Here is a 12,628-nt window from a genome sequence, read left to right as displayed (position 1 = left end):
CTATGTCCTTTGAAAATGTGTTGTTTTTTTGCCACACACAAGAAGGAGAGAGTTTGAATGCCTCATCTATAGGTGTATAAATCATTTAATGTGTCAGTACAAAGTGGAAGTCATTAAAACTGCAGTTGCGATTGTTAAAACCAGGAATGGGGGGGGGCAGTTAAATGTCCCTACCACATGTTACAAGTAATTTTAAGGTCTTAGATTTATAATAAATGTTCATAAATGTACCAAGCAAACACGTACATAAATATATAAACCACATGTCTGAAGCAGCACAGGAAGACAGTCCTGAAACCATTTTGACTCCCAAAATGACCAAATGTTTCTCTGCAAGGAGAAATAAATCCTCAAACCATCAATTCTAGCGCCTAAATTGTATAATTTGACATCTCAATGATCGGTATTACTCATTGTATTATAATTTGGCATTGTTATAATGAGGCTAATATTGGATTGTTGAAATTGAAAACTAACAGAAATTATTATCAAAAATAAAATTTGGGGTAGGGGGCGTTATTGGGTTTTTGTTTTGATTATGTATTTTGTGGTTTTAATATTTTGATTTTATTCTGTGAACCACCCCAAGACCTTTGGGTATAGGGCGATATAAAAATTCAGTAAATTATAATAAGAGAACAAGAGAAGCATTCATGGTGAGTTCCGGCACCTCTTTTTCAAGAAAAATAGCACTGACGCCATTTTGTGTCCCTGCCCACTTTTCTGCTCTCTCGGGTGTGGCAGCCATTTTATGCTATGTCACACATCTCACGGAAGCCATTTGGTGAATGTCACCCACACAGCCTCCAAATACCAAACGTTATCCACTGGCCCAAATAGTTTGCTAAATTCTGTTCCCAGGGAGAGCTGTGAATCAAAGAATGTAAAATGAGCCCTGCGGGACCAAACCAAAGGTCCATCTAGCCCCAAATCCTGCTTCACACGATAACTAACCAGATGCCTCTAGCAAGCCCACAAGTAGGCAGTGATTGCAATACTCCCTTATTGTTGACTCTATGCACACATGCACACACACACACACGGTTGGTAGGCAACGGTCAATTCCAGGGTTTCCCAAACTTGAGCCTCCAGCTGTTTCTGGACTACAACTCCCATTATCCCTACCTAGCAGGACCAGTGGTCAGGGATGATGGGACTTGTAGTCCAAAAACTGCTAGAGACCCAAGTTTGGGAAACTTATACCTTCTGAATAAGAAGGTTCTCTTTAGCTGTTATGGTGAGCAGCTGCTGATAGCCCTTCTCCTTCTCCACAAATTTATTCAAGCTCCTTTTAAAGCCATCTAAACTTGCGGTTGCGACCATGTCTCAGGTCACGAGCAACATTAAAGGCACTTAAAGTATCAGTATGATGCTAGTTGAAAAGGAAAGATGCTCATATCTTAGGAACTCTAAAATGTCATAAATAAAAATCAATGCTAAAAGAATGAAACGGCAATGCCTCTGAACAGGCTAAACAACTTTTTAAAAATTGAGATATATATATTTTTAAAAGTTGCAGAAAATAACAATACAGTGGAACCTTGGTTCTCAAACGGCTTAGTTGATGAACAAATCAGCTCCTGAATGCAGAAAACCCAGAAGTATTCCGGTTTTTAAACGTTTTTCGGAAGCCAAACGTCCAACGCGGCTTCTGCTTGAGTGCAGGAAGCTCCTGCAGCCAATCGGAAGCTGCGCCTTGGTTTTCAAACATTTCGGGAGTAAAAAAAATTTCCCGAACGGATTAAGTTTGAGAACCAAGGTACCACTGTATATGGCAATCCAGTGTCCATTGACAAACACCAGATTTAGAGTAAAACAAAGAAAAGTAACGGGTTGTACTGTTAGCCCTATTCAGAGTAGACGTGTTGAAATTTATGGATGACATAGGCCATATTTGCACTGTACATTTAAAGCACTATCATTCCACTTTAAGCAGTCATGGCTTCCTCCGCACCCAAATTCTGGGAGGTCTAGTTGGTTAAGGGGGCCGAGAGTTGTTACAAGACCCCTAGTTCCCTCAGAGTTACAGTTCTCCAAGTGATTTAACAACCAATCCCTCTTGCTAGGGAATTCTGTAAGAACAGGGACCGCCTAACAACTCTCAGCATGCGTAGCAAACTACAATTCCCAAGAATCTTGGTGGGGGGACCATGACTGTTTAAAGAGGAATGGTGCTATTTTAAGCCTATGGTGTTAATGTGGCCCTAGGTACATTTATTTTAATAGGCCTACTCTTGAGAAGTACTAACTCTGGATACAACCTGTCATTTTTAACCCATCCATAGAATTATGTTTTTGTCAAAGGGGAGCACTATTTTGCCTTTTGCTTCAGGCATCAAGATGCCTTGGGCCAGCCCTGTTCAAAATGCACAGAGACTTTATAAATACTCACAGTGCACAGAGGCTGCAGGCACCGCAAGAGGACGTTCAATTTGCCCATTAGGATTAGTAGGGCAGAAGGCAGAGACTGACAAATAGGCGACGTGGGCGGCACTGTGGGTTAAACCACAGAGCCTAGGACTTGCCGATCAGAAGGTCAGTGGTTCGAATCCCGACGGGGTGAGCTCCCATTGCTCGGTCCCTGCTCCTGCCAACCTAGCAGTTTGAAAGCATGTCAAAGTGCAAGTAGATAAATAGGTACCTCTCTGGCGGGAAGGTAAACAGCATTTCCGTGCACTGCTCTGGTTCGCCAGAAGCGGCTGAGTCATGCTGGCCACATGACCCGGAAGCTGTACGCCGGCTCCCTCGGCCAATAAAGCGTGATGAGCGCCGCAACCCCAGAGTCAGCCATGACTGGACCTAATGGCCAGGGGTCCCTTTACCTTTACAGCCAATAACAGATGAAGCCCAATGCTTCTAGATTTGTCCCCATCCTTTTCACTGTGGAGTTCTGCAAGGGCAACATTGAGAGTGAGAAGGAACTTGATAGTCAGGGGCACTCCCTGGACTGGGTGTAATAAGGGAGGCAGGTGGGAGCTGGCAAGCCGAGGCTGGTGGAGCAAAACCCCATTTGCCCTAATTAGATCAGGTTCCTGTTTGCTGCCCCACCTCTTCTAAATTAAGAGAACTCACTGAAGTAATCTTTGCAAATTCCCTGTATTCTAGAGCCAACAGATACTTGGGGAATCAAGTCACAGAAAGGGCAAAACGGAAGGCACTAAATTTGGAACAGTTGCTGGAGTTGCAAGTGTATCGAACCTCCTCCAACCCTATAAATTTTGCAGTCCAAATATATTACAGTCTGCTTCCACGATCCAAGTGTAGAGGAGGTATCCCTTTGCCATCTGTGAAATGGAATTTTGAATTTTGTTAAAACATTTATATTTGAATTGTGGAAGGATGATTTTTTAAATAATTTTTGCCATTTCCATTGAGTACCACAATATTGCCTTACAATGGGCGACCAAAGAATTGGGGAACCAGCAGTCAAATCTAAAGTCTTCTCCCTGGCAACTTCAGCCCATCATCTGCTCCTGATCTTCCAGGTGCTTTTAAAAAGTAGTAAAACTCAGAACATCTATAAAAAGAGATGGGGAGACAGACAGGTCTTGAATGTGCCCAGAAACCGGAATAGGTGAGAAATCCAATTAAAGCCAATTCTGTTTGCCTGTCCCATACAGAACTGTGCAAAAAGGAAGTGGCTTTCACCCCATTCACATATAAGTGACAGCAATCAGTGAGTGTGTGAGTGTGTGGACATGCAACAGGTACCACACTTGAGACTGTGATGCCCAAAGGAGAAAGGCTGTTTTACCCCAAGAGGGTTTTCCCAATTAACCTAAAGCCTCTCTAATTCTTCTACATGAGGCAGCTGTCTGTACTGTCTATTGTGCTGCGCTAGCCTTGCCAGGAGGTGTGTGTGTGTTTAAGAGCACACAGCTTAAACATAGGACAGATTCGTTGATTCTTGGACTCTTTTTATTTAGCGAAGAGGAAAATACGCACACAAATGGGATCCTTGTCCAGGGCCAAACACGGCTCTGCAAACGTGAAACAAACACTGAACAAATTCTTCGCCCAAGGCAGTAATCTTGACACAGGGATAAAAACACCATCTCCAGCACTCACAAGTCCACAAGAAAGCGAGCAACCTGGGAGTGGTACTTGGGTTTCAAGTAGTCCGCCAGCTCCCCTTTGCTGACCCAGACATAGTCCACTTTCTCACTGGCCAAGGGCAAGTGGCTGCCCTGGAGGAGGGCTTTGAAGAAGAAGACCTTGGCTCCCGTGCCGTCTTCTGTCTGGGCTGCCTTGGGGAACTTGTACTTGTAAAAGCCGCATGGCGCATTGCCTAGGAACTTGGCCTCCGTGTGGGTTCCTTGGAGGTTCAGGAGTCAGGCAGGAAAAGAAACAAGGGAGGAAACATATTTGTAAGATCAGGTGATACATAGACAGCAAAATATACCTGGTGATGAAGACTTTTGCCCCTGTACCCCATTTTAAGGTGCCTGTCTTTGGCTGGAATATATAGACCCTGGCACCAACTGCCTCAAATATGCTGAATAATATTTAGCATTTGTACAGCATGCTGAAAGTGCTTCACACACAAGATCCACAAACTGTTGGAACAGAGATTCCCAAACTTATTTGGCCTACTGCCCCCTTTTCAGGAAAAAAAATATATATTACTCAGCGCCCCTCTGGAAATCTACTTTCTTTAAGCAAACAAACAGAAAGATGCAGTGACAAAGGTGCATTATTTATGTATCTTTATTTCTACCTACGTCCTACAACATAGTAAAGATGTTGTTGTAAATAAAGACAACCTTGAAGCTTGAAATTATAAAATTATTTATGAAAATCAAGCATAGTAACATTTAACTCTATGTTACACCGGTAAGTGTCATTACACAGATGAAACACTTCCAAACGGCTTTTCAAAATTTTCTTCTTTCTTTATGCTTCCACTGCCCCCTTATTTTTATCCAACGCCCCCCCCCCAATTGCACCCAAGGCTACTACCGCTCCCTAGATTGCTCTAGTGCCACCCCCAGCTGGCAATATAATTCACTTTGGGAAACAGTGGTCTGGAACTTCCCTTCTCTATAAAGTTTCCTGCTCTCCCCCCCCCCAAACCCCCCACTGGGCCAAGAAGTAATTTAAGAGATAAGATTGGTAACAAGTTCCCTGTCCGAAGGGGATTGCAATCTACCAAAAAATTGTGATAAATAAGACACAAGGGAGGATACGGAGAAAGGAAAGGGAAATAGATAGTGAGGGGAAGATAGTGAGAATGTTTCAGATAAAGGTAAAGGACCCCTGACCATTAGGTCCAGTCGTGGCCGACTCTGGGGTTGCGGCGCTCATCTCGCTTTAGTGGCCGAGGGAGCCAGCGTACAACTTCCGGGTCATGTGGCCAGTATGACTAAGCCACTTCTGGCGAACCAGAGCAGCACACGGAAACGCCGTTTACCTTCCCGCCGGAGCGGTACCTATTTATCTACTTGCACTTTGACGTGCTTTCGAACTGCTAGGTTGGCAGGAGCAGGGACCGAGCAACGAGAGCTCAGCCCGTCACGGGGATTCGAACCGCCGACCTTCTGATCGGCAAGCCCTAGGCTCTGTGGTTTGACCCACAGTGCCACCCATGCACACCTTAATCACTGACCTGAGAGAGAGGCTAAAGCCCGTTCTGCTGTGGCTCGCAGAGTCTCCCCTTCTTGCCACTCTGTTTGAGGCAAGAGCCAAATGTCTTGGTCCCCAATCTTCTGCTTAACCAGGAGCAGAAGGTTCTGGTCTAACTTCCTGTTCAAAGATGTCCGGTCATTTTTCTTGTCAGCCTCTGCCAAAGAAAGAAGCCACGAGTCAAAGGAATTCAGCCAGCCAGTGATGAATGGGATTCCCAGAAGTCTTTGCTGAAAAGGCCACATGAAACCATGTCAAGTAGCAACACTCAGTTCAGGTTGCCTAGACAACACGCTAGGAAGAGTTTGGACGCCGCTTGCAACCTGAACAGCATACAGCATATTTTGCACCTTCGGGTGACAAGCAGAATTGCGTATTCCCCCCACCTCTCTTTTTATTTTAAAAAAGGTCATTGAAATAGTTCAGTGTCTAATCTTATTAGACTTATTAAAATTGGCTTTTAGTTTGTAGGGCTCAGACAAAAATACCTGCAGGGGGGTGCACAGATTCTGAAGTGCGTGACCTTTTGGCAACGTCTACCTCTAAAAATAAACTGCCCTTCTTTCTCCCGCTCAATTCACAAAATCATTTAAGGCACAGAAGTTGGATTTAGCCACATTTAACACTGTTTGTTTCAAACAGAGAGCTTGAATGTGAGCTTTCCACTTCTAATTGAAGAGTGGGCAGCTGGATGCTCAACGGAGGGTTGCAAATAGCCACTTGCCTTGCCTCCAGGTGAACAAGTGGAGGAATCATGACTACACTGGTTCTTATGCCACATCTGATTATTAGACTGATTATTAATGAGTAACGTGGGCTCAAGCTGTTGTTTTCTTAAGGAAAGCGGAGAAATTAAAGGACTCCTTGCTCTGCTTACAGGATAAAAATCAAAACAGGAGCATTAAGAATCAAAGCCTCATTTCTGTGTCCATTTTTGAACAGGGGGTAGAAAACTTTAAATGTCTTTATAAACCATAGCTTTCCTCAGTACTTTGAGAGGTGTGTGTGTGTTTGCTGTACTCTTTTGAGCACCTGCTTTAAAACATTTTGTTTAAATGTTTTTAAAACTTTTTTTTTTCAAATTTCAGTATTTCTGATAAATCCTGCAGAGGTTTAACTAGAATCAAGCAATATATAAATGTTGTTTAATTCATTAATCATTTGGAAGTGATATCATTGGGCTCTACTGTTTCCTGTAAAGAACATAACACTCCCTGTGGACACAATCCAGTTTCTCATAGTTAATGAAAGCTTCCCCCTTCCTAGCACACTGCCCTGTATTTTATTCTCACCAGATTAGAATTAATCCAAGCCTAGTTAGAACCAAGCATCCTCAACAACAGGGCTAAGGGACCCTTTTGGACCTGAGGGGTGTGTCCTTATCTGACCCCATCCCATGGGCCCACTTTGGACAGGTGAGTGGGACAAAACACCTGTCAATCACCTTGTCATCATGCCATCAGATGGGCAAGGCAACCCACCTGCCAGCCATCTGATGTCCTTATGCCATTGGCTAATTGACATGTGGCCCGTCCCCCCCCCCCTGTCAAAGTCCGTTGCACAGAGCTTCCCAAGCACTCAGAAACTGCAGCACAAGTGGCTTGGCTGCTCCTGTAGCAACCAAGTGGTTTGCACTGAAACTGCTGCTAAACCACTGGTCTTCCCCCCTCTGTTTTAGCAGCACTTTCAATGCATACCCGTTGGTGCTACTGGAGCAATATGCTCCTGTCTTGCCCATCAGCTGAAACAAGTCTTGCTCCAGCAAAGTAACAACCCAGAGCTCACTTCCAGCTGACATATGTTAGCGGGGAGGTAGCTGCAGCTTAAGGAAAATCCCCTGCCAAGCCAAAGTCTGGCCTTCAGACTGGAGGCTCCCCTACCACTGGCCCAACACCACCCCAATGAGGTAGGTAGAGGAAGCATGGGCTTGAACCTGTTATCCGTGGGGCAGGATTGAACTTCCGGAATTTCTGTTCCCACAAGTCTTCCACATCTTGAATCAGCACGATCTCCTGCCCAGCATCGTCATCGTCTTTTTTCCTCCGCAGACGCTCCTCCTCTGCAAAGCGGCGGAGTTCGTGGTCTGAATAGAGGCTTTTCTCCATCTCGACCTGGCAAAGCAAAATAAATAGAAAACTCTCTGATCCAGAGCCCAGCCAGCAGCCTTCTGCAAATCACTTTCCTGAGTGCTGCATTGTTTAAGACGAGGTTGGGGAAATTGTGGTCCTCCCACTCTCATCAAGTATGGCAAACGGTCCGAGATTATGGGGGAAGCCGTCCAGCAACATCTGGAGGGCCACATGTTCCAAGATGTGCAAGAAAGAGATTTTTGATTTCAGCATGCAAGATACAACACCAGTAACACAAGATGTAGCATGTTGAACAGAATCCAGGGAACCTCAGTCACCCCCCCCCAAAAAAAAACACCTTGTCCCTTGAGTGGTAATTGTGAAAATTACCTCTTACAAAGATTAGATGTGTTATTTGTTACGCTGAAGGTTTTTTAGCCTTGTTGCTATCAGCCAAAGGCCCTCCAAACACAAGGCTTACATGCCTCAGAACTGTTGCCAGTGCTCAACATCTTTATTTCACCTCCCCTTCCTCAGACGTCCAGCCCTTATTCATATTTCACTAAACTGAGCTCTGCCACACGATGAAATCAATTTTGGAGTGGCTTTCAGAAACAATCATGCAGGAAGCAGGCAGGATCTGCTCTGTCCTCCTTCTCCCACACTAGCAGCTGCTTCCAGCTGCTGGAACCACATGGAAGAACAGACAATGGAAATCACCAGCCCCTTGGGAGCCCCATCTGCGCAGCTTCATCCTCCCCTTCACTATCTGCATTCACTCACCGAGGACTTAATATGACTCAGCTCAAGTGCCTGCCTTTCAGAGCATCTTTCTCGCTCCACTGAATCTCATGATAATTGTTTGTACATTTATTCTCCCCTTCCTCTTATTTATTTAAGATATATGTGGGAACCTTTGGTTCTCCAGCCATTGTTGAACTACAGCTCCCATCAGTCCCAGCAAGCATGGCCAATGGGCAGGGTTGGTGGGAACTGTAGTTCAGCAGCATCTGGAGTTTTCCACACCTGAATTAAGGCTATACCCATTGAATCTAATGGACTCAACTTACTCGTGCCCATTGTTTTTAATGGGTCTACTCTGAGTTAAATAGGAATATAGCCCTAATTGGTTAAATTTCTGTTCCACTTTTCGTCCCAAAGAAGTCCCAGGCAGTAAAACAACAGATTTGTTTTTTTTAAAGGGTGGAACTCTGCCCAAGACCCAGGATAGCTGCTGCCTTTTTAAGAGTAGGCAATGCTGGAGTGCAACCTTTATTTTTTAATGATTGTTTTTTATTAAATTTGTATATCACCCTCCGTTTGAAAATCATAGGACAGTTATAAAACGGTAGAGTAAATAAATGCATAATTCCTTAGACATGGTATAATAATTTTCCATATTATCTTTTAGATAAAGATAATGGGACCTCTAAATTCTGAACATCAGACCACTGCATGTGAACACCAGTTACTGGGTTGGAGGGACAAACCAGGAGATTACAGTGGTACCTCAGGTGGCATACGTTTTCAGGTTACATATGCTTCAGGTTACAGACTCCGCTAACCCAGAAATAGTGCTTCAGGTTAAGAACTTTGCTTCAGGATGAGAACAGAAATCGTGCTCCGGTGGCGCAGCGGCAGCAGCAGGATGCCCCATTAGCTTAAGTGGTGCTTCAGGTTAAGAACAGTTTCAGGTTAAGAACGGACCTCCGGAACGAATTAAGTACTTAACCCGAGGTACCACTATACTGCTGTCTTCATCTGCGTGCAAGTTGACATGCAAGTAAACATCTCAGAGAAATCTGGGAAGCTGCTGACTGGGAGGGGAAGGAAGGGTGCTATTTGATCCTCCAGATGTCATTCAACTCCATCAGCCAGTGATGATAGGAGAAACCCCTGCTGAATTTAACTGTACTTGCTTCTGAGCAAAGCTGATTCAGATTGCAGCCTAAAGCAGCAAGAGGGGACCTGTGGTTCCTCCAGATATTACTGGACTCTCAGCTCCCATCACCCCCAACGACTGCCCACAATAGTTAGGGAAATCCGGGAAGGGAGTCCCAACAATCGCATCACTGCTTTAGGCTGCAAACCAAGCCATGCCTACTCAGAAGTAAGTCCAACTAACTTGTTGAGATTCCTGCATTGCAGGGGGTTGGACTAAATGGTGCCAGATATCCTTCCAGGTCTACCATTCTGTGATTCTACACTCTCAGGTAAATGGGATTAGGATTGCAGTTTTATCAATCTGATCCAGCAAAAAACCTTTTACAGTATATGGTTTTGAATGGGGGCGGGGGAGAGATTGGCTGGCAATTTGTTGTTTACAAAATTAAAAGCTATATCCAGTGGTACCTCGGGTTAAGTACTTAATTCGTTCCGGAGGTCCGTACTTAACCTGAAACTGTTCTTAACCTGAAGCACCACTTTAGCTAATGGGGCCTCCTGCTGCAGCCGGAGCACAATTTCTGTTCTCATCCTTAAGTAAAGTTCTTAACCCGAGGTAATATTTCTGGGTTAGCGGAGTCTGTAACCTGAAGCGTATGTAACCTGAGGTACCACTGTATGTATGTGTGCGTGTGTGTGTGCATATATATATATATAGCTTTTATTTTTGTTGTGTGTGTGTTAATTATATACACTCTATATATATACGCGCACACACAATATATATATATATATATATATAGATACAAACAGATAGAAGGAGCACCTATGGGATCACCCCTCTCACCGGTCATCGCAAACCTGTACATGGAACACTTTGAAACCAATGCTTTAGACAAGTCAGAACACAAACCCAAACTTTGGCTCAGATATGTTGACGACACCTTTGTAATTTGGCCACACGGGAAGGAAAAACTGGATAGCTTCCTCACACATCTCAACAACTTACACCCCAAAATACAATTCACTATGGAAATAGAAGCCAACAACCAACTTCCCTTCCTTGACGTCCTAATCTACAAAAAACCTGATGGCTCCCTAGGACACACTATCTACCGGAAAAAAACACACACCAACCGCTACTTACATGCACAATCACACCACCACCCTGCACAAATAAACTCCGTAGCCAAGACTCTCATCTCCAGAACCAAACGCCTGGCTGACAAAGACCACTTGACAACTGAGTTACAGAATCTCTCAAACGTGTTAATTGCCAATGGATACCAGCAAAACAGGATTACGAAGCTAATCCAAAAGGAAACACCCCCCAAAAACCAAGACACAGAAGAAAACAATGGCATGGCCCTCCTTCCTTATATCAAGGGCACTACAGATAAAATTAGCAAAATCCTCCATAAACACAATATCAAAACAGCCTTTTGCACCAACCAAAAAATAGCCAATATCCTCAGAAACCCCAAGGATAAAATCCAGTTGGAAAACCAAGGGATCTATGAAATACCCTGCAAAGTCTGCCCAGCCACGTACATTGGACAAACAAACAGACGAATAAATGCACGTATCGCAGAACACAAGAATGCCGTCAAAAAAGAAGAAAAAACTTCCTCTCTTTTCCAACACATGAAAGAAACAGGACACGAAATTAATTTTGCAGATTCCAAATTGCTCTTTAACACGGAACATCACCACAAGAGAATAATCATGGAAGCCATCGAGATAGAGAAACACCCTCACAACATGAACAAGCGTGACGACACATCCCGCTTGCCAGACATCTGGAAATTAGCCCTCCCCACAAAAACTGACACCAGATCCAGAGGCACACAGAACGCCAACACCAATCAACCACACCAGACCCAAACCCAGACCCTCTCCACAGATGAATTACAGACACCATCCAGTAGCCAATCCATGGTGGCACCTCCGGATGCTGCACCCCCCTGCAATCCCTACACAGATCTGGCTGACACAAGCCACAAAACCACAGCTCGCCCCTATACACGAAGCCAAGCCAGAGCACAACTAAGTACAGTACAGCCATCTTCTCATGAAAACTCTTCACAAAGTTCAAGAGGTCAAGACACAAAGACTTTAGCAACTAATCCACACCTAATGACCCACCTAAGTGGTACTCAGGATATCACTCAAGAAATCACTCAAGATATCTCTCAAGTAATTAAGGAACAAAAGAAGAAAAGGCACACTAGCCTGGGAACTTCCTCTCTGCCCAGAACATTGGAGGCTATACACCACACCCCCTCTACAGTATTTATAGGAACTCAAACACTGAGATCCTGCTCTGTTCCAGTAACAAGAAGCCGAAAGCACCAGCCTGAAGATGACGAGTGAGACCTCGTCGAAACGTCGCCTAGACACCCCAACTTTTACACGGGAAGACACCCGAGGACACCAAAACCTGCATATATGTATATATATATATATATCTTTCAATTTTTGTAAATAACAAATTATTACATCGGCCACTCTGAGGCTCCCCTCTCCCATTCAACACGCTGCTCCCGCCACCCGATGTGCGCATGCGCCCCTCTGCCTCTTTCACCTGCTGCAGCAGCTCCGTCATTTCTTTCTCCTCCGGACTCATCTCCTGACTGACTCTGGGCGGCCTTTGCAAGCAAAGCGCCCCGAAAAGCCTCCATTTCGGCCCGGCTGCCGCGGAGCCGCCGGAAAGGCCCCTCCAACAAGCGCGGGTCGGCCAGTTCGCCGCAACCCCGCTCAGAAGCACCCTGGCGAAGGGCGCCGCCATGTTTGTCACCGCCGGTCCACAATGCACCGCGGCGGCAACCCGACCGTAGAGGTAGGAATGAAGAGTTACACGCTGCTGGCGATTTCATTTTCCCATTTATAATTACAATTATTTAGCCTTTCCGCCAAGAAGTGCAACGCCCTCTCCTTATCTTATTTTCACAACAACCGTGCAAAGTAGGTTAAGCTGAACAGGCAGTGACTGGCCCAAGGTCACCCAGTGAGCTTCATGGGCGAATGAGGATTTGAACCCTCACCTTCCAAGT

At 44.9% G+C, this 12,628-nt stretch overlaps 1 protein-coding gene across 1 annotated transcript; it reads right to left on the bottom strand.

Moving 5' to 3' along the window:
* Positions 1-3,900: 3,900 nt before the first annotated feature.
* Positions 3,901-12,392, bottom strand: MRPL46 (mitochondrial ribosomal protein L46). Its single transcript, XM_081839302.1, has 4 exons — positions 12,160-12,392; positions 7,556-7,733; positions 5,606-5,779; positions 3,901-4,315 (listed from the first exon to the last, which is right to left on the bottom strand). The coding sequence occupies exons 1-4, from the start codon at positions 12,361-12,363 to the stop codon at positions 4,065-4,067; spliced, it is 807 nt and encodes a 268-aa protein (XP_081695428.1). The 5' UTR covers positions 12,364-12,392; the 3' UTR covers positions 3,901-4,064.
* Between the last annotated feature and the right edge of the window lie 236 nt (positions 12,393-12,628).

Source organism: Podarcis erhardii, assembly GCF_964252035.2.
Source record: "Podarcis erhardii genome assembly, chromosome: 14".
Classification (NCBI taxonomy): domain Eukaryota; kingdom Metazoa; phylum Chordata; class Lepidosauria; order Squamata; family Lacertidae; genus Podarcis; species Podarcis erhardii.
The sequence above is the reverse complement of the archived record's forward strand: the minus strand, read 5'-3'. Positions and strand labels throughout refer to the sequence as shown.

Coding starts and splice junctions, on each gene's coding strand:
- MRPL46 (XM_081839302.1), bottom strand. CDS start 12,363: ATGGCGGCGCCCTTCGCCAGGGTGCTTCTGAGCGGGGTTGCGGCGAAC. Junction 7,734..12,159: donor TGACGGAGCTGCTGCAGCAG/GTGAAAGAGGCA, acceptor TTGCTTTGCCAG/GTCGAGATGGAGAAAAGCCT. Junction 5,780..7,555: donor TCCTGCCCCACGGATAACAG/GTTCAAGCCCAT, acceptor TTTCTTTGGCAG/AGGCTGACAAGAAAAATGAC.